The following is a 24,972-nucleotide window of genomic DNA, read 5'->3' on the forward strand; positions in this document are numbered from 1 at the left end:
TTGGCCTTATTATACTTAAATGCTTGTTAAAGAATTATGCCGGGCATGGGACCTGCGAAGCCGTAAGGGGGTTAGGGAGGGGGGATTATAGGGGGGAGGGGGGAGGGTGGAATTACAGTTTCAATCCTTAGAACAATAAGAATTCACTTGTGTACTGCCGTTTTTTTTTTCTTTTTCTTTTTTTCTTTTTCTACTTTTATTGTAAAAAACAAATTGAATTGTATGGATACACCAAAGTGGGGAGAAGAGGGAAAGAGAAGGGAGAAGTAAAGAGGGAGTGAGAGGGAATGTAAGGAGGGTAAATGGAGGGAGGGGGAGATGTCTGAGGGGGAAGGGAAGTAGAAGAGGGGAATGTTGGAGGGGTGAAAGGAAAGTTGGAGGGGGAGAAGAGAGGGTGTATGGGGGAATGAAGTGTTATGTTGGGGTTTTTTTTTTTTTTTTTTTCTTTTTTTCTTTGCACAGTATATAAGTGATTGTACAAAATGAAAATGAAAATGAAAATGAAATAAAAAAATATTTAAAAAAAAAAAAAATCTTAAAAAAAAAAAAAAAAACTACTGTACTATTTCCTTTTCCCCTAAAAATTACAATATTGACAAAACTTGTATACCACAAATGTACATATGCAACAATGGTAATCTCTAAAAGGACTTTCAACATTCTAAAAAATTTTAAAGCTGCAGGAGAGTTAAACAAGGATGTTTTTCCTGCTTATTCTACAAATGTTTGAGAATATTTGAAGCTAAGCCTCATTTTCATTGATAAAAGATACATATACACAATGATGCCTCATCACACATATTTTTCCCCTGAAGACAGATGAGTACATTCAATTCAGAAATGGGGGGGGGGGCAGATTTCATTTGGGGTGTGTGTTAACACGTGCTCTCAAGATTCATTTGTTCTCAATTATTTTATTTTATTATTTCTGATTCTCTTTTGGGCATTTATTGAGGGAATGAAGAGAGATTTAAGAGAGAAATAATGTCAACTTCTTTCATAACTCTACGTGTGCCTTTTGTCCTAATTTGACATAGTTCTCAAGCTAATGTAAACATACATTCTGTGTATGTTTGGTTGATAATCTTTACAGATTTACATGCAGAGCTGAAACCTAAATTTGCTCATTGGATAATTTTGAACATCTGAGAAATTTTATATAGTATAACACTATAGAACTATAGCACTAATATTATGTTAAACCAATTGTTTCAATCCTATATATGTTTAACTAATGACAAAGCCATTTTGTGCAGAAAATACTTATACATAATTTGAAAGAACATTTTCCTATTCCTAAGTTTTATATAAAATTCCTTCCAACAAAATGTCTGAATGTTCAGCTCCCTGAGTTACAGCAGACTGTCTGGATAAAGCAAAGGAAGTTTAATATAATTGTTACTATTATTTCTCATAGTTTACTTTAAATCACCATTTTCTTTCTTAAGATATAAACAGGCTTCAATATGAACTCTGCTAAAGTTATTGAATATTATCAGACAAGGAGAGTTAATAAGACTTAGAAGGTAATACATTTGGATTAATATCAAGGAAGGGTTTGGCTGCATAAATCGTAATGTGCCACTGTCACACTAGAAAAACAAGTCACTAATGGAAATGGTGTCATTTGTCATGTTGCATAGCCTGTTGGCATTCATATTTCAAACTGATGACTGTTCAAAGGACTTTTGTCACTGGAAGGGGAATTACTGAGAATATGAAAACTTACAAATGTGCATATCCTTCTCTTTATGATGTCATTGATGTATTTTCTTTTCTGCTGGCATTGTGGTAGCATTACATTCATTTCTGCTTATTTCCATTTTTACTTTTGTTGATAAACTGACAGTATGTTAATCTTAAAAATAAGAATCACCCTGCCTATTTTTTATAATAATTTTAAAAATAAATGTATTCATTGTAGCTTTCATCTATGGGAAAAGCTAATCAGGTACTTCTTAGAACTTTGCATAAATCACATAAAAGAACTGCATTTTTTCAAGTCATTGTTTATTTTGTTCTGGAATTATAGAATTATGTGTGAATTAAGTTGGAATCTCGGATTATACTTCCTAGTACATGGTAAGTCTATCAGTAGGGCATTATATTGTAAATTTAATTATTTTCCCCAATTAATCACTTTCATATTTTAACTTCTAGGATGCCCAATTAATGTCAACAACTCAGAATGTAAGAATCCCTACAGTAGCTTCCTTGGATGTATGAAACAAATTTCCATTGATGGCAAACCTATAGATTTAATTTCAGTTCAACAAAATACAATGGGACATTTCAGTGACCTTCAAATAGATTTGTGTGGCATTATAGATAGGTAAGAGATTATATTTCAGTGAATAAGATTGATTTTTGATTGCTTCTGAGATTAAAACATTTAGATATTTTAAACATGCTTTTCTTTCTGGTCCTTATGTAAGTTGGATATATATGAAGACAAAATGACATCTGTTTTGCCCCTAAACTTTTAGTTATTTGAAGAAAGCATGGCAAATTTCTTTTTCTTTTCTTTTCTTTTTTCCCCCAATACTGTTACTACTTGCGTCCCAGAATTTCAATTGCCCTGCAATTCAAAGTTTCTCGATCTATATTTATGGCTGTTTTCTCTGGCTTGGTGGCACTTAGCAAACTATCCTCAACATTATATTAAGGCCAGGTTGACAATAAAATGCCTTGTGAAAATGTATCTGAGTCATAGATAATAAATGCACTTGCTAAAATTTGCTTGCTTTGGTGTGTATAGATTAGCTATATCTATTTAATGTCTTATCAGACCAGATTACACAATTTATTCAGGGATGGCACAGGGACAGTCAGATGAAAAGATTATAATGAATATTAAAATTATGCATTGTTGCACACATTTGCTGAACCCAATAAGCAGATCTGTTGTCTTCCTTTCCTAAGGCATAAAAAATAATTATATATATATTCTTATATAAGAACAATAATAAAACATTGACCATATTAAATTTAGCAGTTTTAGGATCTAAAGGAACTTTTTTTTCCTTCAAAAGAATTTTTCATGTAACTCACACTTCTATAAACTAGAATTGTATGTCCGGCAATTTGTGTTGCTTCTTTTTAACTAACTGCTTCTTTGTACATGAAAATTGTATGACACAAAATTTTACACACTGTCTTTGAGCCCTTGAAAAAGAATAGCATAATCAAAAGTACTCTATACAAATACAAAAATAGATATTTGTAACAGAATATATTCTCCAGAGCTAGATTGTTGTTTGTTATTTTGTTTTGCCTCCCTTAAGAAGCATTCATGTAGCATATGAATTAATAATAAAATATTTTGGAGTATGGAGTTATGGTTAGGGTGAGGATCTATTGAAATAATTTAGTGTAGAAAATGCTGTTTCTCATTATGGCTACAATGGATCGATAACATTCTCACATTCATGAGGGAATGCAATGCTTTCATGTGAGCCTGAAAAAAGTTGTGTCTTCTTTAAAGTTAACATGACTCTTATAGCAGCCACAACATCTCTTGAGACTCATCCAGAAGCTGTTTTAATGAATAGGAGAAAGGCTGTTGTGCAAAAGGACTTGTTCAGAATAAATTTCAGAGAATGCCCAGCTACAGTCATGATTCTGAAAGAGGCAAATGAGACTCAGTAGACTTCTCTGTGGCCATTAATAACTGATCAGAAGAAGCAGTCAGAAGGTAGGAGGAAACACAGAAAAATGGGGAGCACCGAAGTTGAACAAAGTAGAGAATATTAGTTCAGGATCAACTTATTCCACAGACGTTGAATGGTTATAATGATAACCCACATGGAATTGAAATAAGATCCACTTTCCAAACATATTGTTGAAGTATCCAGGAAACTAACATCAGTTCATGACTACCTTAGGGAGCCTTAGACCATGGCAGCTGTCCAAACAATTATAAGGCATGGTAGTCTATTGGTTGTATGACAATCAGCCCACCTATTTTCTTATAAAAGCTTGCCAGTCCATACCTCAGTATTGGGATCAGACTAATCAGACTAATTCTTTTATAGATATAGATATAATATAGATCATATTTCAAACAAAATTGTGGTCTGTAATATTCAGTGTAATGGACTGAAATCTGTATATTTGGCTACAATTGTAGAATTTCTTTTTCCAATAAGGTCTCTATACTAAAAAAAAAAAAGGATTTGAAACTTCAGTTCATTAAATTTGTATTTTATTTATTTTTATTGCTTTTAAAGTAATAACAGAAAAAAAGGAACAAAACAAAAATACAGTGCCTGTTTGCTGTTGCAACAAGATATTATTCATTACATTCTTGATTTTTTTTTCTTTTATGTCATCCAGACCTAGATATTTTAAAAATATTTTCCATGGTGTTTTTGACTATATCTACAAAACTCTCAGTACCTATTTTTTCTTTATGATCTATGGTAACCATGAGAATGTCTGTCCTTTGAAGAATTATTAAAATGATCCTATTTCTTACAAAAATACAAAAAGTCTTTGATCTTTTTTCCCTATATAGGCTATAACTACAGCTTATTTAGGGATATGTCTTATTTTCCATTAACCTTCTTTATGCTACATCAGAAGACTTCGTAAACAATCTCCTAAATGTTTTAGGACTTCAAATGTCCTTTGCCTTGAATATGATAAGGTTATAAAGGCTGCAAAAACTATGTCTTTGCACAGCTGTTTTGTCAGTGGTGCCTGTGTCTCTGCACGTATCCCAAAGTGGATGAGATGTGCATGAATGTGGAAAAATTACACAATGAAGCATCTATTTCCAATCTTTGGTCGTACTTCCACATGTTTCAAAGCATCTATTTCACAGATGTAAATGCAACCAGTGTTCTACATAATGCCAACTGGTCTCTGCAGCCATTACTTTGTTTTGGATTGTATTGCGGAGGGCAGAGGAACTGCCTTGAACCAAGAGTCAATTTTTCTAGGCTAGCAAATTCAGGAGAGACCACCCCAGTGCTATCCCATGTCTCAAGTAACCTATGATGTTTTTGCCTGGAGATAGTCGCAAAGCATTCACAAACACAAACACTGGAAAGTTTCTTTCCCCAACTCAGCAGGTTAGTTTATCTGTTAATCTGTAACAGTTTATAAAGGATCAACAACTATTTCCTCATCTCATCTCACCAGGAGATGATTTTTTTAAAAGAAAAGCATTATAAATAGCATAGTCTTTTCCTGTCTAACAACCTCTCCTTCCATCCCGATTCCTCAAAGCAGATTCTTCAATTGGCTTGTATTAACATTAATATTTTTAACGTGATTGCAGAGTGAGTCTGAATTTGCAAATGCAGGCACCATACTGAGGACCAGTGAATAAATTTTCTATTTTCCTTCCTTTTCCTCCCGCTATAAGACTTTAAATATTGTTTTAATGGCAGGTGTTTTAAAGTCTTGTAATAGAAAAAAAAAATCTCTAGTCAGAAGCTAACAGAGCATTAATTTTCTTTGGCCAGAAAAAAAGGAGGCCAGTGTTGAAAATACAAGGATCAGATCAACATCCTATTTGCAATGATATGCAGCATCTAGAGGTTTTCTTGAGTAAATGGATGCTGTCTGATCAGTGAGGCTTATTATAGTGGCCATTTTAGAAGGATACAAGTCCTCTGTGGCAGCCATTTTGTGGTTCTTCTCCAGGTACTTCCAGATGTATCTCTAGTGCAAAACTCATTTCTATACATTTTCAGTGAGGAATCAGTAATTGATGAATTGTTTTTAAGAAAAGAAAAAAAAGTATAACTTTCTGATTTACTTTAATTCATTAGATCTTTATTTCTAAAATAAAACTAAGGAATATATCCATTGGAAATATTAATAAATTGAATAAAACTAATATGGGGAAAAATATATCCATAGCTCTCACTTCATTTGTTATAGGGTCTACTAATCAGCTTATAATAGAATAGCTGGTCTCAACAAGGTATTAACATGACAGTGTTGCTCTTTTAAACCAAGTTCATTTCATGCCATCCCAGAAAGGTCCATATTATGTCAACCAATAGCAGGATAGTAGACATTTTTTCGTTTGATTTAAGAGTTCGGGAATTTTTATTTTATTTTATTTCCTTTTTGAGGAAAAAAAACTTGCCTGTCTTACTCATGTTCTTCTTTCTTCATTTGTACAGCCAACAAAGTCATATATTACTAAATATTTTATTTTCAATTTATGATATTTTAAATCTGTTCAAATTAGGGCATTCAATTCCATGGGGTAATGTGAATTCAGACAACACAGACTGTTAAAGGATGGATGGATGGATAGATGGATGGATGGATGGATGGATGGATGGATAAAGGCATAAATTGGATACATTCATACCCCATTCTCTTGACACATTCTAGCATTTGAATGGCAGAAGAGAGGTTATCTGATCATTTTCACCAACGTCTCTGGAAAAAGTGGTTTAGATAAAATTAATGGTTTTCCATGCATTATATAATTTATTTTATTTTCTGTCCACCCATCCTACGTGCCTGGCAGATACAGTTTTGGATTATAAAATAGAATTTCAGACTTTTTAAAATTATAATGTTTCAATTATTTATTTCTGATGCTTCTAATAAAAATTGGCCAGTTTGCAACTAGAGCATGTGTTTGACATATTTTAGACAGCTAAAATGGATCAGATCTAAGACATTGAGAAATGTATGTCTGTAGGCTAAACTATCAAGTTAAAATAAAAATCTCAAAAGGTAGCAGTAGAAAACTCCTTCCATGTTACTGCTAAGAAAATTTCATATAGGTGCTCATTAAATCTCTGGGAGTTGAGCTCAACTTGAAGAAATCTCTATCTTTTTATTGGGTAGGATAAAAGATGGTATCTGTTTTGATTAAGATATACATTAACGTTTGCTAAAAACCTACATTATTAATGTCATATATTATTATAAGAGTGGAATATTCCAGAGTGCTGATGTCTCTCACCAGTATGTGAGTTTGCACTCAGTTCACAAACACCTGAATTCATATTGAATTCTTTTGACTTATTTTTTTTTTTATAATTACTTTCTAATTATTGGTGAAATGATTACCCACAACTCATGTTACTAATAAATAAGTGCAATAAAATCTATACTTTACCTTAATGCTATTCTAAAAATATTGTTATATTTATTTTGACTTTGTAGATGCCTGCCCAATTATTGTGAACATGGTGGAGAATGCTCACAGTCCTGGAACAGTTTTTATTGCAATTGTGCAAACACAGGCTACACGGGGGCTACATGTCATTATTGTAAGTCTTAATATAATTAATAATAATTTAAACATTGTATTTTAGACCCCAGTAGTGTTTGTTTATTGAATGATTTTTTCCAGGTTTTTTTTTATGCATAGTTCTATTTTATGTAGTATCAGAATTATCTATGTAGAACATTCCTGGGTTTCCTTTCAAAGCTGAATATTATACTTGCAAGATTGTCGGCATTCAACCATATAAAAATCAAGCTTTTATAAAAGTCCTTGCATTACCATTGGGAAAGGGAACTCTGTCACTGTGCTGTCCTGCTTACAGAGGGACATGTAACTGTGGTTTAGTGGGTTTATTAATATTCCATCACAACTCCCTTCACCAAAAATCCAGAAGTGTTCCAATTAAGTCCAGTCACAAGCAGACCCACGCTAGTCCACAGAGCAATGGCCAATGAATCCACAAGACACTTGAAAGCTTCCCAATCAAAATAAACCCACCAGGCAAAATTAAATCCATAGCAAAAGAGTTCTTGTACACAGTTCACAGTTCACGGGGCAAGAAAAGTGAAGAGTTCACAAGGCACAATCCAAGTCAAGGCACAGTGTCAATCCAAAGCAAGACAAGAATCACAACGAGTAGAAAATAGACAGCTAGGAAATGAATACATTGTTCACAGCATTACTTCCATCTGTTTGCTGTGTTAAAGCCAGCATCTGCTGCAGCCTATTGTTGAATCCCGAGTAAGTCCTCGGACTTACGAATGACAGCTCGGCAACAGCCAGGTGCGCCTTAGCCAATCAGGCGCGACCTGCAAGTTGCCAGGCTGTCATACGCGCGGCTATTGGTTCTCCTGTCTGACAGCTCTATATAAAAAGCTGTCAGACAGAGGAAGAGTGCTGGTCTACTCCTGTTGTTTGTTCTTGCCTGTAATAAACGTGTTTTACTTACGGTTACCTCAGACGCCTCCCGCCTGGTTCTTTCCGAGAATCTAACACTGGCGATGAGCTGGTGGGATTCCAGGCTCTGAGTACGACCTACAGGGCAAGCAACAATTTTTTTAGGAGCCTATTGACCGGACAATCTTGCGCGCCTGTCTTCAGCTCAGCCGCTACTTGACATGGCCGGAATGCCCGCTTGAGTGTTTCTTAATTGCTAACAACCGTCAGGGATACTTGCAAGCCAGAAAGTGCGGGTTCTTTTTGACCGCCTGCGGACCCGAAATGTTCACGATGACCCGCTCCTTCGCGGCCCCTCGGGCTGTCTATGATCTGTTGTGGGATGAACTGATGGAGGGGCTCCAAGCCCATTACGCCCCAACGCCATCCAAAATTACGTGCCGGTTTGCATACTGCCAGTGCGTTCAGAAGCCGACTGACTCAGTAAATCAGTTCCTCCAGGCCTTACGAGTCGCTGCTACTCAGTGTGATTTCCCTGATCTGGAGGACAATTTGACAGAGCAGTTCGTCTGTGGTCTTAAGGACCTTTTTCTCAGACAGCGTCTTCTCGGCAAGACCAATATCACGCTCACATTTGCCATCGACGAGGCAAGGGCCGCAGAGCTCGTGTAGCTGTCCACCGTAGAGATGGCCTGCTACCTGCCTCCCACACCCACTTTGGCCACTGAGCCTGCCTTGCCTGCGCTACCGGCTCCTGCCTCTCTGCCTCTGCCACCTTCTTTGCATATCACCAATCTCATCGATGAACTGTTTCCCCTGCCGGACCAGTTCTACGAGGCCCAGGTCGATCGACTGAGGGCCATCCCTCGGCGGCCCCAGCCACAACAACCTTCTCTAGTTCGTGCTCCTGCTGCTGCCGCCGCCTGTCTCAGCTGCGGAGGCTCTCATGCCCGGGCAGCCTGCCCTTTCAAGATGGCCATCTGCCACCACTGCGGCAAGAAGGGCCACCTGGCACAGGTCTGCCGGGCCAACTTGCCACCTCTGCCTCAAGCCGACCAGCCTCCAGTCTACGGTCCCCCAGCACCTTCCAAGAACCAACCGGCCAGATGCCTGCCAGCCCGCCACAATGATTGCTACGCCCTGGCAGAAGATGTCCCTGCCACCCCTGCAGTGTCGGTCCACCTCGCCTCGGCGGGTACGCAGAAGATCTCCATCAAAGTTTCTATTGAAGGTTCCCCCTGCCTAATGGAGGTTGACTCAGGCCAACCGAGTGATAGGCCAACCCCTCCCATCCTGTCCCCCAGGATGACCCACTGGACGGAGTTCCTAGCCGCATATTCCTACGCGCTGTGCTACCGTCCGGGCAAGCACCTAGGGCATGCTGATGCCCTTAGCCGCTGCCCTCTCCCCTGCTCAGACCCCCAGCCGGTCCCTTGCCTCTCTGTCCTCTCCATCGCTGAGCTGGACCTCCCCCTCACTGCCTCTGACGTGGCCGCCCACTCACAAGCTGACCCTGTCCTCTCACAGGTCATGGCATGGGTCCTGAGGGGCGGGCCTACAGGGGGCGTCCCTTCTGACTGCCGCCCTTTTAAAATGCGTCAGATGGAGCTGTCACTCCACTGCGGTTGCCTTCTCTGGGGCGACTGCATGATCATCCCTTCGGTCCTCTGCCACCAGGTCCTCCAGACCTGGGTCAGCAGATGTCACCCATGCCAGGTGTCCCACCCATCTCCCCCCTCCTCCTCTTCCCAGGAGTGGGAGATGCCCGCGGGCCCTGGTCCCACCTTCACCTTGGCTTCGCGGGTCCCTTCCACGGCCAGGTATTCCTGGTGGCTGTGGATGCCTACTCGCGCTGGGTGGAGCTAGTCCTCATGCGTTCCACCACAGTGGAGAGTACGGTGTGGGCTCTGCGATTCTTGTTTGCTACCCATGGGATGCCGGACATAGTGGTGTCCGACAACGGCCCGAAATTCACATCCGCAGTCTTCCAGTTCTATATGGCTGCCCAAGGAATCCGCCATGCCCCAGTCGCCCCTTACCATCCGGCCAGCAATGGCCGGGCAGAGAGGGCGGTCTGATCGGCCAAGGAGGCTTTGGGCCACATGGACCGTGGCGACTGGCAGGCAAGGGTGGATGCTTAGCCCTATGAAGCGGTATATAAGTCTAACTGCTATTGCTATTACCTACTGGCACAGCACTCCACACCTTGCCCACTCACACGGCAAAGCCCCGTGGAGCTTCTGATGGGTCGTTGCCTGCAGACCACCCTGGATAGACTATACCCCCTCTATTCAGGACTTCAGCCTGGCAACCTGGGGCATCCCTCCCGTTCCTTCTCTTCCGGGGACTTGGTATGGGCATGTAATTACTCTGGGGACCCTCGGTGGGTGCCTGCCACCGTCACCAAGGTAACCAGACCCGTCTCCTACAGGGTCCACCTATCCGATGGCAGCGAGTGGCGGCGCCACCTGGATCAACTAAGGCGCCACCACCTCCCGGAGGTTCCAGCTCAACCCGACACGCAGAGGCCGGCCACCGATGCCTCGCAACTGGCCCCAGACCCGCAACAGTTTGATCGCATCATGCCCAGATTCAGGCCATCCTGCCCAGGCCGCCGGGTCACATCCGCCCCCGGACCAGCCTCCTGCAGTCTCTCAATCCGGCCCCGCTTTCCCCTCTTCCACCCAGTTAGGCCTACCGTTCACAGGCCTTTCCCACCCCCTGGCCGCCTACCGGCCATTTCAAAATCCACCGCCACTCCCAGCCACACCCCCTCCGCCCGGCTGCCTCCTCCTTGGGTTCCGCCTCCTCCACTAGGCCGCAGCGGTGACGTCACCTGGAGCTCCATTCCCCGCAGGGAGGAGCTCTCACAGGGACGTCCTTACCCTCCAGCGCCGCCTCTCCAACTGCGGTGTTCTGGGCGTGTCCGCCGTCCCCCCTCCTACCTGCGCGACTATGCATGCGCCATTACAGACGCATGCGCCCTCGCTGGGAGGGAAGGAGTGTTGAATCCCGAGTAAGTCCTCGGACTTACGAATGACAGCTTGGCAACAGCCAGGCACGCCTTAGCCAATCAGGCGTGACCTGCAAGTTGCCGGGCTGTCATACGCACGGCTATTGGTTCTCCTGTCTGACAGCTCTATATAAAAAGCTGTCAGACAGAGGAAGGGTGCCGGTCTACTCCTGTTGTTTGTTCTTGCCTGTAATAAACGTGTTTTACTTACGGTTACCTCAGACGCCTCCCGCCTGGTTCTTTCCGAGAATCTAATACCTATCAATAATGATGAGGATTTCTCCTCATGGGTAATCTGGTTGACCTTCTGTGCTCCTGCCTTTTCTCTGCCCTACATGTTCTCAGATCAGTTGCAGAAGACAGTTCTTCTTCCTCATCACTGACTGACTGCAGCTGTAGGTTTTTCCTATCTGAAGTCTCAGAGGACTGTCCTGCTGGAGCTGTGCTTCAGCCAAATCTTTCTAAGATGGCTGCTTGGAGCCAATGACCAATCCCCTTCCAGACATGCCTTGAACTGGTTAATCTTCCTCTGAGCTGTACTCTAAGGTATCTGGGGAAGCATCCAGGAGTGTCATCACAGTCACTATGCAACACAGTTCTAAAACAAAATGTCACTTAGCAATGACAACTCTGGCACTACCAGTTGTTATCATTACATGAGTATGCTGCAAGAACTCACTGGATCATGATTTTTTGCCACCTTCCCCACTGATTTTTCTTGTAGGAAGGTGGCAGGGAATGTCAGAAATTGTTATCACATTATGTGGATCAGTGACCTGCGGTGAAGTTTATGGCTGGTGAGGCACTGACACAGGGGTTTCAAATTTTTTTAGACTTGTGGACTTCAACTCCCAGAATTCCACAGGCAGGTATGCTCAGTTCTGATTTAAAGCAGCAGCATTTGTTTTTCTCCTTTGCGAAAAAGTTTTCCTTCATTCTTTTTCTTCTCCCACCCGCTCCTTCCTCCCTCTGTCCCTTCCTCCCCCCTTTTTCAAACAGACACACACACACAGAGAAGTTGGATCCCTCTCTCACTCACTCACGCTCAAACAAACACAAACACAGAAGTTGGATTGGATATATTTTCCAATGGCTTGAAAGCAGCTCCTCTGCCATACCCCCCCCCATTTCCCTGCTGCCTTCCGATCTAAGCCTTTGATTGCAAGTGGAGCCACATTGCCTTTTCAAACTTGTAATCAGTGAAGCTGGGCTTATATACTTTTATCCAGCTCTGTGTGTGTGTGTCTCTCTCTGTGTGTGTGTGTCTGTATGTCTGTGTGTCTGTGTGTCTATGTGTGTGTTTGATTTGTTTGAAGGCAACGTGGCTCTGCATGCAATCAAACTTTTTGAATTCCCCCCTCCCTCCGACCCACACATACTTTTCCAGCTGTTTCAGAGAGGATTTCAACTCTGCTCTTGCCTGCCATCATGAAAACAAAAAAAATGTAAAAGGAAAAAGGAATGAGCTGAGGCCAGGCTGAGCTAGTTGCTGCCAGAGCCTCTAAAAAGCCTCTAAAAATATGCCCTCTACAGGAGGCAGGAGAACGACGTGCCTCATCTATGTCAGGAATTTTTCGGCTTTTAACCCTTACTTAGCTCTGCTCGAGTGATCATAAAGTCAGACTAGATGAGGCACCTCGTTCTCCTGCCGCCTCCTGTAGATGGCACTTTTTTAGAGGCTTTTTTAAACAGTTAATCACTAAGCAGAGTCAACCATGGTGATTCTGGCAGCAACTAGCTCAGCCTTTTTCCTTTTACATTTTTTTTTCTTTTCATGATGACAGTGGTGAGGCTCTGCCTCCCCTGCCTCCCCTGACTGCATGTCCCTGATGTGGATACTACCAAAAATTCCACAGAGCTATCATAAATCTGCCTCATTTAGCACCATAAGAACTTGAACAAATGGCCATAAACCAAGGACTAACTATAATATTCCTGATTATACTGCAAGCAGCTCATCCACACAGCCTGCTTCCTGAATTGTGAAGACACCATATTTACTTTTTCTGTGGGCATGTCTTGATCTTGAAGGCAATCTAGGGTGTTTAAGTGTGGAACTCATGCTTTTCCTGGAAAACAAAAGATAGCTTCTCATCTGGACAAGACAAAGCATGTTGAGGAGGAGGATGTGTGAGGAGATATAAGCAGTGGTGTGTTGCTTGCAATTTGTTCAGTGAGGTATTCTGGGGACTTCTTCCTACCACCCAAGCCCTGAGCTTAGTGTTCTTGCTCTTTGGATACAAGGGAGAAGCTCAGCTTTAGCAGCACTTTCTCCCCACCCCACAACATTTTGATATAAGTGTTTCTCAGCCATAGCAACTTCAAGGTGTGTGCACTGATATAGGCAATGCATAGCTCGGAAATCGACAAAACTGTCCTTGAATGAATGCATGGAATTGAAAACATAATTTAAAGGACTCTACTCTAGAATTTTTGAAACCTTCTAGGAAATTCCTTTCCCAATGGTCTCTGCTATCAGGAAAGTCCTGGTTTCTTTGTTTCTCTCTTCACCAAACATTCTTTAAAAAAGCTCTTTCATTCGTAGGAAATAACCAGTTGCAGGTATGGTTTGAACAAACAGTAATTTCTGTCTGTCTGTCCTACCTTATTAAAGGTCAGATCATTAATAATGTTGAACATTTTGTATACAGATAAGTCTTTATAATATGGATAATTTACAATGTTAGCTCTCCATGTCAGTTTTTTCTTCATAATTGCATCTTTGATTTGGCTTTCTCTGACTGAGTTATTGGTCACTAACTACTACCATTTCTCATCTGAATGCTGCTGCTTAGAAAGTAAAGAGTAACACCTTCCCAGCTATTTTATTTTGATAGGTATAAATGTTGTTTACTGATGCCAAATGTTGATGCAACTTTTATTGCATTATTTTCTCCTTATTTGCATGAGTGTTGAAGGTCTGTTGAAGATTTCAGCTCCGTCTTGACAATTGTTCATTCGTTGAAGTAAAGTTCAAAATGATGCTCTTATATTTGTAATGGAAGATGTTCTTTTGCAGCTATATATGAGCAATCATGTGAAGCTTATAAGCACAGAGGGAACATCTCAGCCTTTTACTACATCGATTCAGATGGGAGTGGCCCCCTAGGGCCATTTCTTGTATACTGCAATATGACAGGTAAGGTGATACATTCTTTTTACTCACGGTTATACACTCATTATATTGAAATCTAACAAACATGAAGTGTCCCTATTTTAAAGCTTGTGAGTTGAAATACAAAGAGAGTGAAGGTGACTTCTTAGTTCAGAATATTGGAAACAAATTAGACAGGAAATTACAATAACAATAGGCTCAGACTAAGGATGCAGAAACCTGCCTGGCTTGCTTTTTGTAACTCTGACATTTTTTTTCAAGCATGAGTTCATTCCACCTATTTCGACAACAATTTGCATTTTAATTTTTTTTACACCAAGTAAACCTGTGTGGGAATGCTTGCCTAGACATTTTTGGGCATAAGAGCTGACATACATTTTTATACATATTTTCTCTTATTTTATACATTTTTCTCACTGACATATGCATCTGTGTAGGCAATTTTCCATAAAATATGCATTCTGATGATGTATTATATACTCTATTGTATAACTTTATTGTAGGAGTAGCAACATATAATTCAGAAAAGTGAAAAAGCTGAAAAATAATTAAATTTAGTGTATATACTGTACTAGATAAGGAAATTCAGGTGGTTCACTTGATAATAACAAGTCAACCAAATGAATGTTTTCTCATTGTTAGGCCCATATGCGAAGTTAAATTTTATATTTTGTAATGTTAGAAAACCATTTTTAAGGTTGATTTAGAAACTGGTTTAACATGTGATGAATAATATATATATATGTGTGTGTGTGTGTGTGTGTGTGTGTGTGTGTGTGTGTGTGTGTGTGTGCGCGCGCTGATAAATAAATAAAGGGAGACTAGTATAGATCTATTTCAAGCTATTTAGCTCTCATCAGCTAGCCATACCCTTACTGGGATTTGAACCTGGGCTATATGGCATATTAGGCATACTAGGCAGAGATCTTAGCCATTAGGCCACAGGCTCTTATCTGTTATCAGCGAAGTCAGGGTGAAAGGTATCTATTAGATTTTTACAACCCCTGGTAAGCCCCAATTATGGGAGGAAGCTAACTGCTTCCTGACAGTTCCAGGATATTATCCTTGACTGCACTTGCTATGCTCTACTTCTGCAGTAGTCTAATGGAGTGAATTAGGTGCTTAGTGAAGAAGCTAACTGGTTCCTGCCAGTTCTAATCTAAGCTAACTGCTTCCATCATCTGTCCTTCGGCTCGTCACAAGAGTCCATCACGACAGAAACCCAATATTTTTACTGTTGCCTTTGTTATATTTGTGGTTTTTTTTATTTGTGCTGATAAATAAAGCCCCAATTATGGGAGGAACCAGGGATTGTAAAAATCTAATAGATACCTTTCACCCTGGCTTCGCTGATAACGGATAAGAGCGTGTGGCCTAATGGCTAAGATGTCTGCCTAGTATGTAATATAGCCCAGGTTCAAATCCCAGTAAGGGTATGGCTAGCTGATGAGAGCTAAATAGCTTGAAATAGATCTATACTAGTTTCCCTTTATTTATTTATCAGCACAAATAAAACACACACACACACACACACACACACACACTACCCTTTTGCAGGGTGGGGGCAATATTTTTTTTTACTTTTTGTCGATTGTTTTTTGTGTACTTCCCTTTCTGGTTTCCCCTCTCCATTTTGCTGTAAAACTTGTTAAGATAAATAAATAAATAGGACAAATTAATATTGCAACAGTTCTGGATGGTAACACTGAGATACTGATTTAATAGAGGCAGTTTCTTATTTTTCTTTCTCTTGTCAAAATTATATTATAACATTCCTTAATTATAAGAAAACTGGGTTTTTATTATAATGTAAAGGTGTAAAATAGCATATAGGAACAATGCAGAAACTTTTAGATTGCTGTGGTATATATATTGTGCACGTACCAAGGATAAAAGAGAGAACTGAATCATTTACTTGTTTTATTTCTGAAAAGCTTTGCTCTGTCATTTCCTTCATTTACACATGATAGCATATATGCAAATAAATTGTCATTAACTTAGTACAGAATTGAAAAAATAATAATTCTTCCAAAACACATATAAAGAATTAATCAAGGGTTTTCTTTTCTTGTGGTTTTTTGATGATGTTCAGGCAGAAAGCTATGAAGCAGTCCTCCAATGCTGAGTATCAGATAAAGGATCAACAGCTCTCTTATTTGCATTGCTTCTCATTCTTCACTAAGCACCTAATTCACTCCATTAGACTACTGCAGAAGTAGAGCATAGCAAGTGCAGTCAAGGATAATATCATAATAACAATGCACATTTTTATAGCAAGCATTTACTGAGCAGTAAAGTTGTCAAAATGAATAGCCTATACTACAATCCTTCAAAATTATGTCATGCTTCCCCCCCCCCCCCTTCTCGATGTAGGCTCAGGGTGACACCATATTTGGTGAATGCCCAATATCTCCACATTGGCCAATTAGATGCTACTAAGAAGTCCCTGAACAGCCCTCTTTCTATTGCAAATATAATTGCAAATTCTTTCCAGATAGTCTTGGCCCTCCTCCCTTACTATTGAAGCAATTGGTGCAGTCATATCAACACGTCCTTTACATAAACTTCAAGAACAGAGATTGTAAGTAGTAGTTGAGAATATGAATTGGAAGAAGCATAATGTTGAAGGACATCAAGAGATGCACCTCATCTTCCTCTTTCTACACAAAAAGCATGATATCGATAAGGATCAAACACAAATTGCTTTCTGATTTTGCTGATTTGATGCTGGCATTATATAGAACTTGGAGTAGGATACAACATCTGAAATCACCTAGTACTGTCAATATATAGTTACATAAATTTTCAGTTTGCTTTGTCCAACTATAGTCTTCCAGCATTTCAATCAATCTGTGAAATACTAATTTTTGTGTTGCTTTTTGACTCCTATTTCTTATGATTCGTTATTTGGAGTAATGCAGCAATAATAAAAACACAACTGGCAAAAAATTTCTACACTGTGACTAGAAGCAAAGGGAAGGGGGGGGCAACTTAATGGTGACCATAAAGTTCAGATTAAAATAGCGGATGCATTGCTTCTCTGGGGATTTTTAAAAACAGGTTAACATAATTCATATATTTGAATTATGTATATGTTTATTATGTTATGGCCATCTGCAAGTTTTAAGTTAACATTCACAACTAGAATATGTTGATGCCTATGCAATTCTAGAAATTCTGAAAAATATCTTTCAACAAATCTAGATAGAACTTGACCAGGTAATTTTGTTGGCAAGGAAAATGCAACTCACCATGTTCAGAATCCAGGCATATTATTGTAATGCTAATATTGAAAGTCATTCATTCAATGGTAATGAATGATTGGAACTACTGGCATACCTCTTATAGGGAAATAGAAGCCAAACTGCTCATTAATTTTTTGGTCAAATCAAAGACTGGAAAGGGTTTTAATTTAAACACTTCAAGGATCAAATAGTTGAAGTGAAGTGCAATTTGAGTCATCTGTGAATGTCTAGGAACAGCTGCCACTGTTCTTTTCAGTCACTCCTTATTCAGTATGTTAAGCAAATCCCATTGATCAGTTCTCCATCAAGAAATGCTATCTGACAGGGTGAATCTTCCATTTTTGTTTTCTTCCTGTTTCCTCACAGCCTTCCTTCCCTTTTCCCACTGGGGCAACGCAGACAGATGCCCATATTCTTTTGACGCTGCTCCCTTGTCATAGATATTCATGTAGCTTTTCTTCTCAGGCAGTTGCAAAGGGAGGTCTCATTATCCTCTGGTATTCAGAGAAATCATTTTCAATATCATAAGCCTCAGTCCGAAAACTTCCAATCCAATGTCAACCCTTGCATGGAAAGCATTGTTCTTATGTCCCAGTTTGCTTGTGAATAGAATCGTAAAAGCTTTTCCCTTTTCAATCTCATTCTTTAAAAGTGTGTAACCTTCATGTAAAGAATAATATAATGTTCAAACATGTTTACATAACTTTCCCAGCTATCTTCAGCTGAACTGACTTTTAGAGTAAACGTGACAAATGAATATAAGGCTTCTATGGGGTTACAAGTATCACTTAAGCTGTAGAATATTGACCCAGTGTATAAACAACCAGATAACCAAATAAATCACTAATGTTTATTATTGACATGAATCACCTCATCATGTATTCTTGCTAGAGCTGATTAACATGTCTTTAATAATGTTTATTTTCTGCAAAACATTCCTAAATTTTCATAAACAAAAAAGTTGAAGCCAAGGTGTCCCTGTTAAAAACAGTAAAAAACTTAATTGAAGGATATCAAATTGCATTTCTTCAGAAAATTACACCTATTAAAAATGTAGTAAATGGACTGATCTAGTTGATAGACCAAGTTGGAACTCACAAAGGACAAAGAAGGATCAAATAATAAAAAAATAGAAATAACACACCCCAAAACTAAAGGACATTTTGTATTCTCTACAATGCATTGTACTGTGGCATTGTGTGTAGGTAACATGTCAAAATCACCTTCGGCTACCAATTTTTGACTAAGACCACTGCAAAGAGATGCAGAAAATGAAGCCTGCTGCCAAAAAGTTGCTGTCTGGCTTTTCACAGACTAGATTTGGCAATCCTAAAATATATTTATGAATAAGAGAAAAAGAGAAAACAGGAAGCAGCTACCTCATACTGTACAGAATATGATGGATAATTTTTTTATAAAATGCTTCTCTTTTCCCACTTACAAGGTGAGATTAGGCATTTTTACTTAACTGTTAGCTCACTTCCATTGAATGTATGCCTGGTTTACCACGTGCTTCTTCATTTGTCTTTCAAGATACCACCTGGACAATTATACAACACAACAACACCGAGTTAACCAGAGTCAAAACTGCTAATCGAGAGAACCCTCACAGTGTGTTTTTCAAATATGCTGCCAGCCTAGAACAGCTCCAGGCTACAATTAACCATGCAGAACAATGTGAACAGGAGGTTGCTTACCACTGCAAAAAGTCACGTCTTTCTAACAAGCAAAGTAAGTAATGGAGATAAATCTTATTGTGCTACATAATGCATTATCCTTAACAAAAAAAAAATCCTAGATGTTGAATACTGCCAAGGTTAGGGCATCTTGCCATTATAGTCTTCCATTTATTTATTTAAAAGTTTTGGAAGATTTATTGAGAAGGTCCCTAACCAAAAAAATGTTTCAATAGCACCAAGGTCAGTGTGTAATTATGCTCAAAAACATTAACCAATTTCTAATTCAATTTCTTGTCTAATCCTACTGTTTAGTAAAACTTACACAAACCGTCCTTCTTGGCCTACGCTTGAAAGACATACAATAAATAACAAGAACTGAAGAATCAATCTAAATACTAAATCAGGTAAATCATTGTTTCTCAATGTTGGCAGTTTTAAGTTGGGTGGACTGCAACTCCCAATAACCCCCCCTTCCCCAGCCATCATGCTGGCTGAGGAATCATGGGAGTTGAAGTCTTAATTTGAAATCTTAAAGCAGCCAAGGCTAAGAAACAGTGAGGTAAAGCATTCCATGACACATTAAACCATACCTACTTCATAGGTAGCTGAGGTGGCGCAGTGGTTAAATGCAGCACTGCAGGCTACTTCAGCTGACTGCAGTTCTGCAGTTCGGCTGTTCAAATCTCACCGGCTCAGGGTTGACTCAGCCTTCCATCCTTCCGAAGTGGGTAAAATGAGAACCCAGATTGTTGTTGGGGGCAATATGCTGACTCTGTAAACCGCTTAGAGAGGACTGAAAGCCCTATGAAGCAGTATATAAGTCTAACTGCTATTGCTATTGCTATATACTGTAACATTTTAAAAAAAAATATATAGTACAGAAAGTAATTGAGGAAATGAAAACCATACACGTACAAAATTAAAGACATTTGAAAAATATATCCAGAGAGAAATAGGCAATATGAAAATACAATTGAATGATGTGGGAATTAAGTCCTTCTGCAGCTGAAGCTTTTTTGTTTTGTGCTCCATCAATTATGTTAAAAAAAAAAAACACCGAGATTTGCTTTGTAAAATGTGTGTTTGTTTTTGCACATATATAAGCAGGCACACACACATACCCTTAGGTGCTGGTACTGTTTGTATTCAGCATTTACTCTTGTAAATAAGCAATTATCTAGTTTTCTCTACTATAACAGGCATTTATTCTGCAAACCTGACCTCCCCAATGTGCATTCCATTCACTAAATGTATTGACAGATGCAATATTCAATTACAGTAATAACTATAAGTCTATAGCGTTAAGCTTCATTCTGTTTCTACAGAAAAAAGAATTCATTGCACTCCACTCCTATATGAAAAGTATGAAAACACACATTCAGACCTCACAAGGTCATGTTTTGCATTCGTCTGATTAGGAACATTCATAGATAAAGTACCACCCTTCACTAATTGTTGCTTAGCTACAATCCTTTAATTGCATTACCAAACTCAATCAATACACAGCTTTATGAATTCAGCTAAACTATGCCAAGATCATTTATGCAGAACTACCATATACAAATACGTTACCACCCACCTGGAACAGGTCTCTTAATTGACGTCCATTTAAAGAGAAGGGGAAGGAGTTCTGAGAATGCACAGGTTTCTCATGCCAGATTTCTTGGCTGCTTTATATTTAACCTAATATTGTTATAGACCAAAGAACACATAGAGTTTATAGGATAGTTAAAACTAGCATCCCACAATATTATACTATCTGTCTTAGATGAATGTTTTTTTTTTTTCTTCTATTCAATCATGTCCAATTCTGGATAAGTCCGTGCAGTTTTCTAGGAAGAAGTTTTCTTTTCTCCCATTAAAAAATGTCTGTCATATAGATTTACTTGATGTTAAATCCAGCATGCCAGACAAGGCTCAGATTACAAAACTTCAGTTCGCCACAATATAGAACAGGGGTGTCAAGCTCAAATTCATTGAGAGCCGCATCAGGGTTGGGTTTGACCTGGGGGGGCCAGAGTGGCTGTGTCCATGATGGGCATGGCCAACTCAATGTACTTGTGCTGGGGACGCCTGTGGTGACCCGAGTGCTCTGCCAGTGAAAACGGCCTCGTGAGCTCTGTTTTTGGGCTGCACTGGCCTCCTGCAACCCTCTGCCAGCAAAAACATGGAGCTCGGGAAGGCCACATGTGACCCCCCCAAGCTCCATTTTCACTCACAGAAACACCACAGGCCAGTCTTTGCTGGTTCCAGAATGGCCCTGCAGGCCAGATCTAAGTACTCCACAGGCCGGATCCATCTCCAGGGCCTTGAGTTTGACACCCCTGATATAGAAGAAAACATTAGACCTTTCCCTGCCTCTTTACTGCTATTGAGTGGCTATCTGGATTTCTGCAGACTGACCTCTAATCTATATACATCCTGTCCCAGACCGACCTCTAATCTATGTATATCCTGTCCCAGACCGACCTCTAATCTATATATATCCTGTCCCAGTCATACACAAACACGCCACAAGTCTTTATTGAGGCTTCATCAACCTCGAATAGTATTTGCTAGGATTCACCTTACATAGGAACTAGCACAAAACCCAATGAGTCCAATACTCAAGTCCGAGAACACAGTGCAAATCCATAAAGTCACCCACCATGGACATGTCCCAAAACATGTCCATGGTCTGACCACAAATCATGAAATTAAAATCAAGTCCAAAGTCCAAGAAGAAAAGTCAAAAGTCCATTCACAGAGTCAAAGAGTCCAAAAGCAAGAGTCAAGATGGCAGAACAGATGCATGGCAAGAAAAGTATGAGTTGTTTCCAGTGTCACGTTACTCCACATGCTGGGCTAGATAGCTGCTGGCTAGTGCAGCTCATTAGGAGCAGTGAGGTAGACTCACTGACCTCCCCTGTACCTCTCTCCTCTTGGTCCTGCTTGCCCTGGGATAAGTGGGGGAGTCAGTTCCTCCTCATCCAATTGCAACTATGCCCTTTCTTATGCCCACTGTTTCTGGTTGGTCTTCTGAGCCTCCTGGCTGCAGCTGCATCTCTACCTTCTGTTTATTAGCCAGATACTTATCCAGTCATTCCTTCAGCCCATTCTGAGATTCCTAGCTTCTCCTCCTCCTCTTGCCCAACCTTGCCTGGTTCAGGGTCCTCCCCATCTTCAAGACATTCCTCCATGCCTTGCTCCAAAGCTCCTGAAGCTGACCCTTCCTCATGATCTGAGCCAGCTTCTGGGGCACCCACTACAATATACTACAGTATTCTTGTTTCTGTTTTATTGCAGCTTTAAATTGGGTGAAATGGTCCATGATAGAGCAACAATTAGCTAACAAATGAGTTAACAAATAGAAATCAACTAAACTCCAGGAATCATCACTCCTGTGGGATTGAAATTTGTGGCCACTTCAGTGATTCTATGTCACATTGCTGTGACTGGCTGAAGTCACATAATTATGACATTTGCCTGCCTATCTCTAGACTCTGCAGCCAGTTGGCTGGCAATAAAGCTTGATGAGTGAGCAACAATTGGCTTTGGAACTGAGGCTGAAATTTGAAACCTCTTAATGTTGGTGGAGAGTGAAGGAAGGATGAGGGAGTGATTCAGATGTCTACTGGACATGTCAGGCTGGTTAAGGGTTGCCACAGTTATGAGCCCTCTTTCTCCCTAAAAGAATGTGGGAATATGCCAGAATGGGGAGTGGCAGTGCAACTTGCTTCAGTGTGCAGCTTCCTTGCTTCCCCCTCCTCCCAAAAATGTTTTCTGGATGAGCCACGGAAGAGGTATAGACTTCACTGGGATTCACCTGAGGGTCATGAGAGGCAGGGAAATGGCACCAGTTTATATTTATATGTGGAAAAAAAGAATATTCCCTGCCAACTTCCCACAAGTCAATGGGGAAACCAGCAAGAAGAGTGAAGTCTTCTGAGGTGATGATGGCATGGTATACCTTAGGGCTTGAAATTTGGCAGAGTTGTGACCAGGATCCATAGCTTCCATGAGATTAAAGTTTCACAAACTCATTTCAAATGCACCCTGCCCACTTCCCTTAAAGAAAGTCAATAGGGAAGCCAGCAATAAGTGGTAAGCTGCTCCTACATCTACTGCTATTTTGCTAGCCTGTGGACCTTCTGAAATAGTGACCCAGGAGGTCTAATCAAAAAATACACCTTGTTTAAAAAATCATAGCAGACTTGCATTACTTCACAATGTGAGCAGCTCAGTTTTAAGCCAGGGGATTTAGTATATTTGCCTTGTTTATTCCAAGCAGCCTATGAACAAGCAAACTGAATTGTATTTTGGAGATATGGCTAATTTACTCCCTAACAGCTTTCTTTGTTTGTTGTTATTTGCACCATCACTTGTTCTTTTTATTTTCATTTTGCTGAATGAAATATGTCACAAAATGCAAAGCTCCATCACTTTTTTAAATTACATGCAAGAAACAAATGTATGAAGAGTTGGATTTATATTCTTTTTCTGCTCCAGACTGTTCAGGTGTATGAAAAGAAAAAGAAAATGCTTCAGAATACTTACAAAACAGGTTCCATTATCTTCAGCATACCTACCATATATGGAAGGCATGAAATCATGTCATAAATCTTGCTTTGCCATTAGTACAGAGTTGATTTTAAAGGACTAGAATTCACCATCTCCTGGTGATTGGTCCAAAGTCACCCAGCCAGCTTTCATGTTTAAAGCAAGACTAGAACTGTTTAAAGGGACTTGAAATCCAAAGTTATGGGATTGGCTAAATATATTAAGCACTTGTTCTAGTTCTTCAAAACTTTCTTCCAGCACAAATAAGAAAAGTTAGATCAGAAATAGTGGATTGTGATGGACAAACAGATAGGCAAGCAAAATGAAGTATTCCATAATCTGGCTATCTTTCTAGGATAAATAGCAAAGTCTGCCAGATTTACACAACATTCTTATACCATAATTACACATTTCTGGATCTGTGAGTCCTTTTTTAAAGGCCTGCTGGCCAGGTTGTTGCACAGCATGGGAACAAATAAATGAATTAGAGGCTAGGAGATCATAGAGAACCTGAAAACCATGAGCTACAGTCACAGTTTTTTGCATCCCCTAGTTATTTCTTTTTTTAAGCAAAGTGGGCAGAAACAAATCCTATATTTTCAAAATGTAGCAGGAGCTCTTATGGATAATTGATTATTCCTAACAAAATCAGATTCACATACACAGCATCATGTATTTTAATATTACTACATACTGTTTTCTTCAGTCTTTGCTTTCGCATTCATCATAAAGTTCACCTTTCTTTCTTCTTTAAAATGGATTATCTTCATGCTTCAGATCCATTAGTAATTACCCTTTTCTGTGCATTTACCGCTCTATTTACCCAGCAGCAACTCTTCTTTACTGTACCATACTGGAGAATTTAAACTGGATTTTTTTTAAAAAATTCTTGTTGTAAATTGTGCTGAGGAAAGAATTGTATGTGAACAATTGTTTTGTGGTATTGGATACATTTAACCATATAATACTAATAAAATTATATAAAATATTTCTATTTTTTAAAACTTCAATTCAAAATAATTTTCTTGAGGTAATTCTTTCCTTAACGAAAGGGGAAAAAAACCTACATTAACAGAATTATAACATGCTCAAGAATATATGTCTCTATCAGGATCATAGAATCATTGCCAGGGTTCCAAATAGCATCCAAAAGTAAATAAAAATCCAAGGCAAAGTATTGCTCAAAGTTCCAATTTATTAAGAGAGCCATGTTGGCACATCTGGGAAAACCCAAATCTGAAAGCTTCCCGGTTTTCCCCACCCAGTTTAAAGTTCAA

General features: G+C 39.6%; 1 protein-coding gene across 1 annotated transcript in view; it reads left to right on the top strand.

The window, feature by feature from the left end:
* Window positions 1-24,972, top strand: part of CNTNAP4 (contactin associated protein family member 4) — a 294,703-nt gene that overhangs the window by 216,745 nt on the left and 52,986 nt on the right. The window contains exons 10-13 of the mRNA XM_087715908.1: window positions 2,161-2,332; window positions 7,144-7,250; window positions 14,137-14,256; window positions 19,011-19,208. Coding sequence (XP_087572034.1) covers window positions 2,161-2,332; window positions 7,144-7,250; window positions 14,137-14,256; window positions 19,011-19,208 — 597 coding nt within the window. The remainder of the gene's footprint in view (window positions 1-2,160; window positions 2,333-7,143; window positions 7,251-14,136; window positions 14,257-19,010; window positions 19,209-24,972) is intronic.

This window comes from Thamnophis sirtalis, unplaced genomic scaffold, assembly GCF_051295495.1.
Source record: "Thamnophis sirtalis isolate CommonGarterSnake01/CBP01778 unplaced genomic scaffold, rThaSir2_p1.2 scaffold_5, whole genome shotgun sequence".
NCBI classification, from domain to species: Eukaryota; Metazoa; Chordata; class Lepidosauria; order Squamata; family Natricidae; genus Thamnophis; species Thamnophis sirtalis.